Source organism: Schistocerca cancellata, chromosome 2, assembly GCF_023864275.1.
Source record: "Schistocerca cancellata isolate TAMUIC-IGC-003103 chromosome 2, iqSchCanc2.1, whole genome shotgun sequence".
NCBI classification, from domain to species: Eukaryota; Metazoa; Arthropoda; class Insecta; order Orthoptera; family Acrididae; genus Schistocerca; species Schistocerca cancellata.
This window is the reverse complement of record NC_064627.1, coordinates 748,337,564-748,348,868: the sequence shown is the minus strand read 5'-3', so window position 1 is coordinate 748,348,868 and position 11,305 is coordinate 748,337,564. Positions and strand designations below refer to the sequence as shown.

General features: G+C 44.5%; 1 protein-coding gene across 1 annotated transcript in view; it reads left to right on the top strand.

Moving 5' to 3' along the window:
• The first annotated feature begins 75 nt into the window (after nucleotides 1-75).
• LOC126162565 (GPI inositol-deacylase) overlaps nucleotides 76-11,305 on the top strand; it is a 166,907-nt gene continuing 155,677 nt past the window's right edge. Inside the window, exon 1 of the mRNA XM_049919153.1 lies at nucleotides 76-408. Within this exon, the coding sequence (XP_049775110.1) occupies nucleotides 271-408 (138 nt within the window). The 5' untranslated portion in view covers nucleotides 76-270. The remainder of the gene's footprint in view (nucleotides 409-11,305) is intronic.

Below are 11,305 nucleotides of genomic sequence, written 5' to 3'. Positions count from 1 at the left end.
ATAATTAAATAAAAAACAAAAACACCAACTGCTTTCCGATGGAACAAAAAAATTTTCACAGGCGGCGATTCGAACTTTATTTGGTTGTACTACAAGGCGCTGGACGCGCAATTGCCGGCGTGCCGGGTGAAGATGTATATTTACAGCGATAAAATAAATGGAAATATCATTTGTGTTTATTACTGTACTGTATGCTGTGAAAGAAAATGAACAGTGTCAAACAAGGAGAAGTTTTTGTAACGTGTCATCCCTTTCTGCAGGAGATAAGTTATGGCTGCAGTGAACGCCTTCGTAATCTTATCCTTAGCCGTATTTATGATTTTCTGCATCGGCATTCGTAACTTTTTAGTAGATTTTGAAGAAAATGGCTGTGAAATGACATATATGTTCGAGTATCCTCAATATGTCGTAAGTACCAATTTAAATATATGGAAAAAATGCAAGGTTATGTTTACTCCGAGGTACGCAATTATTTTATGTGCTACCGCCCTTCCGAAGAAGCAGCAAACTTAAGCTTGAGCAGCAGCAGCAGCCCGAACTCTTGGAATCGTAGAAAAGCTACATCCTAAATTTAGATAGGTTATAAAATTCTAGGCAAGCGAGTGGCATTTTAGAAAGTTATCCGACGTAATTGTTTTATTACTCAGCATCTGTTTGATAAGATTTCTCGTTTCACAGGTAGTTTTTCGGGACAACAGTTTATTGTCCACGCATACAGATTTTTGGTATCCTAGATCACTTTGCTAACAGGACAGAACAACACTTTTAACACTGAAAACATTTTGTCCCAGTTGTTTCTCTTATTGGTTTTGATACACTGTTTTATTGCATTTTATGCACATGAATGTAGCTTTCCAGTCTTCATTTCTCAGACAGAAGCCTCGTCTTTGATACCTTAGTAGAATATATCTTCATTGTTTCAGTTCCAGTAGCTTGAATGGCCTCCTCCTTTTGGAATGTTTCTGCCTGCCTGGATGTTTTTTGTGACCACAGAATATATGCATTGAGAGCTGTGATGTCCACAATTTCCATAAATATTTGGTACAGCCAATGATTTGCTTTACATACATAGCTGTATTGTCTTGTCTTCATATCACCGTATATACTCCTTTAGACTCGTTATAGTGAGCAATTAATAGTACTGTTTTCATTTTAATCCGCAGAGTCGTCATGGTGTTGGTTCGAAAGCAAGAAAAGATACTTGTTTTTCTTTGGAACGTTTCTCTTGTGTTGCATTAGACCAAAACTCTTGTGGTATTTCTCTTTTATTTGCTCCAAGAGTTCCAACTAATGCTAAGTCGTTATCCAACACTATTTCAGGTAGTGGTATGTAAGTGAAAATATATCTTCTGAACTGAACTGAAAATATGGTCTAGCCATATACAGCACAACACATTGCCCTCGATTTACTTCTCTCTGGTTGTCCTTCATGCATATACATAATTACAAATTACATACATTTCCATTTTTAGCATTTGCAATACCCAAATTTTTATTCCTGGTTTCAATGTCATATACACTCAAAATGGCAGCTACCATAGAAAGCTGCCAGTTTTAATCAACAGCAAGATACTCAATAGGCTGTAATTCTTTATGCATGCATTCACAAAAATATCAGAAACCTCTCTTATTACCTCAAGCTTGTCATTTATATTTGCAATTCTAATGTTGCAAGTTCTTATGTCATCAAACTTAAAAACAGTTGATAATCGTTGAAAACTAGTACTTGACTTAACAGCCGTGAAACATGGATTTCAAGAAGATGGGTGGTTAGTCCATAGCTTGGAAACACCAGTCTTTCCTTCCAGGAGTATGGAAATAAATGCCAGCAACTGCTGATTTGTTGTGTGCTATTCTTTTGATTGTTCTGGGTGCAATTATTTGTGTAGGCCTATATGAAATACTTCTTGACTTTTTCATTAATTCACGTACGTGTACTGCCGAGCATGTTTTCAGGAAGAACGAGTGCACATACATTTGTAATTGAATCTATAGTTTTACTGCCATGTATAAGTTCAGGCTTTTGTCGAACAATATTTTGAACTGGCCTCTATGTTAACGGAAGAGTGTAGAATGTCATGCTAGACCACTTCTAGATTTGAACAAAGGCTACCTGAAAGAGTTGGATCTTCTTCCGTGGTGTCATCTTCTGCTAAATTTTCTTACACTGATAGATCTGTTATTTGATGCATTTCACTCATTTCTATGACATCGACAACTTCTTCAATAATTTCAACATTATTGTTTTCATCTTCATCATATCACAAATTGTACATGTTGCAATCTTAGTCACAAAGATCATCTGGATTATCAGTATTTTTAATCCTTTAAAACTCCTTGCACACTGTAACCTTATGCTCAGAAATACAAGCTAAGACTGCCACAAATGAGAATAACAACAGTGACCCATTATAAACTCATTGTTGCTATTCTTTTCCTATCTCAACAATGAAAATAATAGTACTATGTGACAATAATATTGCTGACAGTATAATTTTATTGGTTCTGCATGGAATAACAAGGCTATAAATGAAATTCTGTTAGGTAAAAATCTCATAGCAGACAGCCTGTGTGCTGTAATAGACCAATTTTGTATTCATGTTCTCTATATGACTTATAACTAGCCATCTATATGGAAATTAAGGATTAATATGGATCCAAAGCAAAGTAAAATTTGTAAACAAAATGAGAAAGTTTGTCCTTGGCAACTCCTCCTACCCTGCTGAAGAATTTCTATTTCTGTAATGTTTGAAATGTGCTGGATAGTACTTACTAACTCAGAACATCTGTGTATCTTCTTTTTGAAAAAGAATTGGGAATGTTGAGAATTTAACCATATGAACAAATTAATTTGTGATATGAATGTAAAATGACTCATTCCACATAATTAAAATCTGTCGTGCAAAATGATTCATGGAACATAAAACTAACTAATATTACACACACCCCCCCCCCCCCCCCCCCCAATGAACCATGGACCTTGCCGTTGGTGGGGAGGCTTCCGTGCCTCAGCAATACAGATAGCCATACCGTAGGTACAACCACAACGGAGGGGTATCTGTTGAGAGGCCAGACAAACGCGTGGTTCCTGAAGAGGGGCAGCAGCCTTTTCAGTAGTTGCAGGGGCAACAGTCTGGATGATTGACTGATCTGGCCATGCAACATTAACCAAAACGGCCTTGCTGTGCTGGTACTGCGAAGGTTGAAAGCAAGGGGAAACTACAGCCGTAATTTTTCCCGAGGGCATGCAGCTTTACTGTATGGTTAATGGTGATGGCGTCCTCTTGGGTAAAATATTCCAGAGGTAAAATAGTCCCCCATTCGGATCTCGGGGCGGGGACTACCCAGGAGGACGTTGTTATCAGGAGAAAGAAAACTGGCGTTTTACGGATCGGAGTGTGGAATGTCAGATCCCTTAATCGGGCAGGTAGGTTAGAAAATTTAAAAAGGGAAAGAAGCTGCCCTGCACAACAGGCATGTTGTATGGGTACCACCGGCATGTCTTTCAGGGGCTGCACATGCAGATTGAAATGGCTGAGCAGAGAGACGGGGGTGGGGGGTTAGTGTGAGGGGGGAGGATGAGGTGCAGGGAGAAGGGCGGAGGAAGGTATTGGCAGGGAGAGGTTTCAGGTTGAGAGATGGGCAGAGGGAGAGCAAGGACAAAGAGAAAGAGGATGAGAAATGTTGTGTGGGTAGTATCAGCATGGCTTCTAAAGGCTAAGTGTGCAGATGAACATGGATAAGCATAAGGGTGGAGGAGAAGAGGGACAGAGAGAGTGGTGAGGGTAATATGGTTAGAAAGAGGGGCATAGGAGATGGACAAGGAGAGAGAGAGGAGGAGATGATGAGACTGGAAGAGAAAGGAAGTGGGGAAGAGGAGATGGACAGACACATGTGTGAGAATAGATGAATACAGAAAGGGAGGAGGAGAAGATTAGTAGTGAGGGGGGGGGGGGAGGAAAAGATGAACAGTGAGACAGAGAAGGATGAATGGGCAAAGAAAGAGGGTGAAGGTAATAGAGAAGTAGGGGTAGAAGATAGCCAGAGAGAGAGGGGATGGAGAGACAGGTTGGGAGGGATGGTCAGAGAGAAGGGCATGAGGAAATGGTCAGAGAGAGACGGGGAGGGAGGAGTTTGACAGAGAGAGACAGACAGAGTCTGGGAGGTGGAGGAGACGGCTAGAAGCTCTTAGTTCCCATAGAAACAGAGGTAAGGGCAAATATGTGTTACTTCAGTACATGCTGCAGGCTACCCTGAATGACAGGAATGTTTTGGAAGTAGTATCAGACTGTATTTGGAGGGACTATGCATGCTGATGGGCACAGATGGGGAAAGGTTGATATGGATAGAGGAAAGGAGGACAGAGGGGGGGGGCAGGAAGGAAGGATGGGGAGAAGGAAGCTGGAGGCATTGGAAGGAAGAAATGGGGCTGGGGTGATAGATGGGGAAAGGGAGGGAGGAGGAAGGGAGAGACAGAGAGGGGGAGAATGTGGTGGACAGAGAGGGGGGGGGGGAGAGGAGTGAATGGACAGAGAGGATTGGGGTACAGGCAGAGAGGGGGATAGGAGGAGATGGACATAGAGAGGGGTTGTGAGCATATGGACAGAGAAGGGAGTGGTGAGGATATGGTCAGAGAGAGGGCCCAGAGGAGAAGGGGAGATGAAGAGACAGACAGAGAGAGAGGGGAGGGGAGGAGGAAATGGACAGGTAGAGTTGGGAAGGTGGGATGATGAGGTGGACAGAGAGGGGGGGGACATAGCAGTGGACACAGGGATGAGGAGGAGACATGTCGAACATGTGTGGAAGCAAAGCCATGGGGTAAAGGCTAGTGTGTGTGTGTGTGTGTGTGTGTGTGTGTGTGTGTGTGTGACATAGGAGACAATCTGAGTAGCTGTCTTAGATTGTTTGCAGATGATGCTGTCATTTACCGTCTTGTAAAGTCATCAGATGATCAAAACAACTTGCAAAATGATTTAGATAAGATATCTGTATGGTGCGAAAAGTGTCAATTGACCTAGAATAAGGAAAAGTGTGAAGTTATTCATGTGAGTACTAAAAGAAATCAGCTAAATTTCTGAAGGCTGTACAACTAAATACTTAGGGATTACAATTACAAATAACCTAAATTGGAATGATCACATAGATAATATTGTGGGTGGAGCAAACCAAAGACTGTGATTCATTGGCAGAACACTTAGAAAGTGCAACAGGTCTACTAAAGAGACTGCTTACACCATGCTTGTCTGCCATATTCTGGAGTATTGCTGTTCGGAGTGGGATCCACATCAGGTGGGACTAACAGATGAGACTGAAGAAGTACAAAGAAGAGCAGCTCATTATGTATTATCACAAAATAGGGGAGATAGTGTCACAGACATGATACGTGAATTGGAGTGGCAATCATTAAAACAAAGGCGTTTTTTGTTGTGACAGAATCTTCTCATGAAATTTCAATCACCAGTTTTCTCCTCTGATTGCAAAAACATTCTGTTGATACCCACTTAAATAGGAAGAAATGATCATTACGATAAAATAAGAGAAATCAGGGCTGGCACAGAAAAATTTAAGTGCTCGTTTTTCCCGCATGCCGTTCGAGAGTGGAATGGTAGAGAGACAGCTTGAAAGTGGTTCATTGAACCCTCTGCCAGGCACTTTATTGTGAATAGCAGAGTAATCACGTAGATGTAGATGTGGATGAAGTGGCCTGCCTTACCGATGTTCATTGCAGAACTGTCTGTAAGTCAGTGGAAAAAAGTGGTCGTCAAGCCCCTGATCTGTAGGCTGCCCAGCATGACAGTCATATTGTGGCAGTAGTATGTGTAAGAGATAGACAGAGAGAAGGGAGGAGGATATGCAGAGACAGAGAGGTTGTGGAGGAGGAGATGGATAGAGGTGGGAGAATGAGATGGACAGAGACATGGGGGAGGAAGAAGTGAACATGGAGAAGGGGGAGGGAGGAGGAGATGTATGCAATATATGTGTCAAATGTTGACATGAGCATAGCCACAGAGAAAAGGCTAATATACATTAGCTATGCCAGTGTCAACATTATTTATATGAAATCCCTTAATCAATTTCAGCTAAATTTGGCACACCAAGACCATACTTCAGGAGTATTGGTACCATGGTGATGACGACATCCTACCTCTCATAGAAGCAGAGATAGTGCCAAAAACATGTTTTTTCCACCCCCACCCATGCAGGCTGCCCTGCACGACAGGCATGTTGTGTGGGAACAGCCTCAGCTTGCCATACCAACCTGCTTTGCAGGGCAACCTACACAAGAAGGCCAAGAAACGGTTTTTCAGACCCCAGCCTGTAGGCTGCCCTGCATTTTAACTGGTGTGTTGTGTTGTAGAAGTATCTGCCAGCTTTTTTAACCTGCTTTGCATGGCAGCCTATACATCTGGGGCAATAAAGATTTTGAAGCCCCTAATGTGTAGGGTGCCCTGCATGACAGGAGTGTTGTGGGAGTAGTATCGGTCTGCTTTATCGACCTGTTTTTTATGAGCTACATGTATGTATGGGCATGGCAGGGGGAAGATTAAGATGGATAGAGGTAGAAATGGACAGAGAGAAGGGACTGGAGGGAATGGATATGGGAAGGAGGAGGCACGAGCTGTTGGACAGAGAGGAGGAAAGGAGGAAACAACAGAGAGAAGGATGGGAGGATATGGACAGAAGTAGAGGCAAGAAGGCACGAGTCGTATTGGCATACCTGTGGCACTACGTATGCAGATTTGTGCAGCTGAACAGAGAGAGAGAGAGAGAGAGGGGGGGGGGGGGGGCGAGGGGAAGTAATGGATAATTTTTGTGTGTGTGAAGGGCCAAGAGAGGGTGGACATAGAGGGTTGGGCAGGAGTACATGCAAAGAGAATAGGGGGGGTGTCAGAGAGAGGGGGGAGAAGGAAATGGTGAGGGAGAGAGGGGGGGACGAGGATGAGGATAAGATGGAAATAGGAAGTGGACACAGGAGATGCATGGAGACAACGGGGAAGATGGACAGAGATTGGGGGGGGGGGGTTGAGGAAATGGACAGAGCACCCCCTGACAGAAGGGGATGTGTGCAGAGAGTGTGGTGCAGGAGGAAATAAGCAGACATGCAGTGAGGGCAGAAGAGAGAGTCAGAGAGGAGGAGGAGATGAGCAAAGAGAAGGACATGGTACATTTCGGCTGACAGGGCAATGAGATGGTCAGATGGGGATGAGGAGGAGGTGAATAGAGTAGGCAGAAGGGTATTTATAGTGATGGAGAAGGAAAATAGTCAGAGAGAAGGGGAGGAAGAGGATTGAAGGATGGGTGGAGGAAGAGATGGACCAAGTGTGGGAGAGGAGGGGATGTCAGCAATATGTATCACAGGCAGAGCTGTGGGGAAAAGGCTAGAGAGAGGGGGTGGGGAGAGGGAGGAAGTGGGTGGGGAACATAGAGGGGGCAAGAGGGGATGGGTAGGGAGAGGGCAGAGGATGAAATGGCAAGCACAGAGGTGAAGAGGGGCTGATGCAGGAGGCTCGTGGAAAGCATAGAGGGGTAGTGGACAAATGGAAAATGTAGAGGGGGAGTAGGCAGATGGAAAGGAAGAGGGGGAAGGAGATGGCCAGGGAGAAGGGGAAAGAGGAGACGTGTAATATATATGTGTTGAAAGCATGTGTGATTGAAGATGCAGGGAAAGTGGCAGTGTCTGTGTGTGGGGGTGGAGGGGGGGAGGAGGAAAGTGGCATGCGTGTGAATGTGTAAAGTGGCACGTATGTCTGGAATCTTCTGCCAAACCTCTGGATCGATTTCAAGCAAATTTATCATATCATCTGTAAACCTCACAAGTATCAGCACTGTAGTGTTTGTAATCCGCTAGCTCCAGTAGGAGCGGAGATACAAGCTGAAATGTTCTTTTTTTTTTCTGCTGTACAGGCTACCCTGCACCACAGGTGTGTTATGTGGGAATAGTTTCAGCCTGCCTTATTAACATGCTAACCAGGGTAGCCTAGATGTTTGAGACAGGGAAGAGTTTTCCAGTTCCCAACACAGCTGGTGTGGGAAGTTGAGGTGAATAGAGAATGGGATGGACGGAAAGAGGAAGCAGGAGAGGATGGGTAGGGGGAGAGGGATAGGGGGGTGGAATGGGAGACGAAAGCAATAGGGGATGGTCAGGGATATTTGAGGGTGGATATGGACAGAGGGAGGGGGTGGAACGATATGTTCAGAGAGGGAGGAGGATGAGGTGGAGAGAGAAATGGGGAAGAAAGAGGGAAAGGAAGGGATATGTGCAATGGAGCAGAAAGAGATGGACATAGAAAGAGGATGGAGGGGAAACATGCAATGTACAGGGTGTCCCACTAAAACCTCCCTGATTTCAAGGACCCAGGAGAGAAAAACCACAGCAGATAAGACACTGAAAAATGCACCACATTGTAGAGCATCTCAAAGAATTTATATTCCCACGTCAGAAGTGGAAAGTATTGTCTCCAGAGTGCAGCATGGTTGCATGAAGTGAAAATGGTGACTCCACAGCATTGCGCACAAGCAGTAGTGTGGTTTGCAGAAACAAAATCGGTGATTACTGTGTAAAGAAATTATCGCCGTGTGTATGAATGTGATCCACATGATGTGAAAACAATTAAGGAATGGTACAGGAAGTTTTTGGCAACAGGAAGTGTTCTGAAACATTCTGGCAGTGCACGTTATGGAGTTTCAGAAGAGACAGTGGAGGACATCAGACAAACATTTCTCAGAAGCCTACGTAAGTCAACTCGCCAAGCATCTAGGCAATGTGATGTACCTCGATAGTTCATCAGCGTCTTTGTATGTGTGCAAATTCTGCAACGTCTGACGCCGAAAACAAACCACACCGACAACAATTTTCTGTGGATATGCTGTAGCTGATTGATATGAATGCCAACTTCCTGGAAAGATGTTTATTCTCAGATGAGGCAACCTTCCATCTATCAGGAAGGGTTAATAGACATAATGTTTGGATTTGGGTTTCACAAAATCCGCATGTTGTCATTGAACATATTTGTGATAGCCCTAAACTAAATGTCTGGTGTGGACTAATGCACGACAGGATTGTTGGACTATTCAATGCATGACAGGATTGTTGGACTGTTCTTCTTTGCGGAACAAACCGTGAATGGATCAGTGTATCTGGACATGTTGGAGCAGTTTGTGTACCCTCAGATACAAGACTTGCAACCCAACATCATTTTTCAACAACATGGAGCTCTGCTTCATTGGTCAACGGCTCTCCCTCAAGTTTGTGGATAGGAAATTTCCCAATCGTTGAATTGGACGCGGAGGACCTATTGCCTGGCCATCGTGGTCACCCGACACTACGCCGCTTGATTTCTTCATGTGGGGATTCGTGAAGGACCGCCCTTATGCAACCAAAGTGGATGATATTCCTGTGTTGCGACATCGTAACACTAATGCGATTGCAACAATAACAGAGGAAATGTTACAACGAACTTGTCAAGAAATTGAATATAGACTTGTTATTCTTCGTGCTACAAATAGTTCACATGTAAGAGGTGTATTGATGATAAATAAATAACTTCTTTGACATGCTCTACAATGTGGTGCGTTTTTCGTTGTTGTATCTACTGGGCTTTTTTTCATGGGTCTTTGAAATCAGGGAGGTTTGAGTGGAAAACCCTGTATATGTCAAACAGGTGCGTGAGTGAAGCCTCATGGTAAGACTAGTACATGTATAAACCAGCGTGTATGTTCGTATGTATGTATTACATATGTACATCTGTGATCTTCTCCTGAACCCTGGATCATTATCAACCAACAGTACATATAATGTGTATCAGCACTTGAGGCTAAAACCTCGTAACTCCAGTAGGACCGGAGATATGGACTAGCATGTGTGTGTGTGTTCAGAGCCTAACATGTCTTATAGACTTACTTTGGAAAGCAAAGCAGGGGGCAGGAAACAGTATTCCAGTGGGCGACATATAAGCTGCTCTACACAAAAAGTGTGTTGTGTTGAAGTAGTATCGGACTGCTGTATCAACTTGTTTTGCAGGGACTGCATGTTCCAGTGGGTACAAATGGAGGAAGGTTGAGATGGATAGAGGAGGGGAGGGGCAGAGAGAGGAGACAGGAAGAGATGGATATGGATAAGAGTTGAGCAGGAAGTAATGGACAGAGGGAATGTTTAGTAGCTGAATTGGCCAGAGGAATGGGGTGAAAGAGATGGACAAAGAGAGGGGCCAGTGGAATGGTAGAGAGGGGCCACACTGAGAAGGGGAGGAGTGAATGTGTAGAGAGATGGGGAGGAGGAGAAGATCAGAGGAGGGTGAGATGCAAGAGACTGGTGGAAAGATGGTAGAGGGGTAGTGGGCTTGTGGAAAACGAAGAATGGAGAGGAGGAGATACAAAGACAGAAATAATGGGGAGCAGGAGATGGACAGATAGAGGTGAAAGGATGAGGTGGACAGAAAGACAGGAAGAGTAAGAGGTGGATCTTAGAGAGGGAGGAAGAGAGGATGGAAAGAAAGAGAGAGAGAGAGAGAGAGAGAGAGAGAGAGAGAGAGAGAGAGAGAGAGAGAAGGGGAGGAGGAGATGGGGTAAGAATTGTGGAGGAATTGATGAGCAGAGTGAAGGGGGAGGGGGAGATGAGGGATGGATGGCGATAGTGTGGAGGAGGAGTTGGTGGACAGAGACATGGGAGAGGCAGGTAGAAAGTGTAGAGGGATATTTGGTAGGTGGAAAAGGAAGAGGGTGAGGAGGGGATGGAAAGAGGGAAAGGTGGAGGAGATGGATAAAAATTTGGGGAGAAGGTTATGGACAGATACAGATGGGAGGGTGAGGTGGACAGAGAGCTGGGAGAGGGGGAGGGAGGAAAAAATGGGAACATTGGGGGGGGGGGGGGGACGTGTGCAATATATGTGCTGAATGCATGTGCGGGCGAAGCCATGGGGAACAGTTAGTGTCAGCACCTAGGGTTTATAACTTTCTAGATCCAGTAGAAGCAGAGATACAACAGTCACTCTTGGTGGTTTTTCACTAGATGTGCAGCCTACACATCAGTGGCGAGAAACAAATTAGCAGCCCCTTACGTGTAATCTGCGCTGCACATCAGTTGTTGTGTTGGAGTAGTGTAGGCCTGCTTCACTGACCTGTTGAGTGGTGGCTACATGTGGTGGAGAGGCATGGATGAGAGAAGGATATAGGGGTTGAACAGAGGGAAGGGGGTAGGATGGATAGGAAGAAAGGGGGCAGGAGGGGACAGACAGAGATGAGGGGTGAGGAGAAAAGAAGAGAGACAGAGAGTGGGGACGAGAAAGTGGACAGATAGAGATTGGAA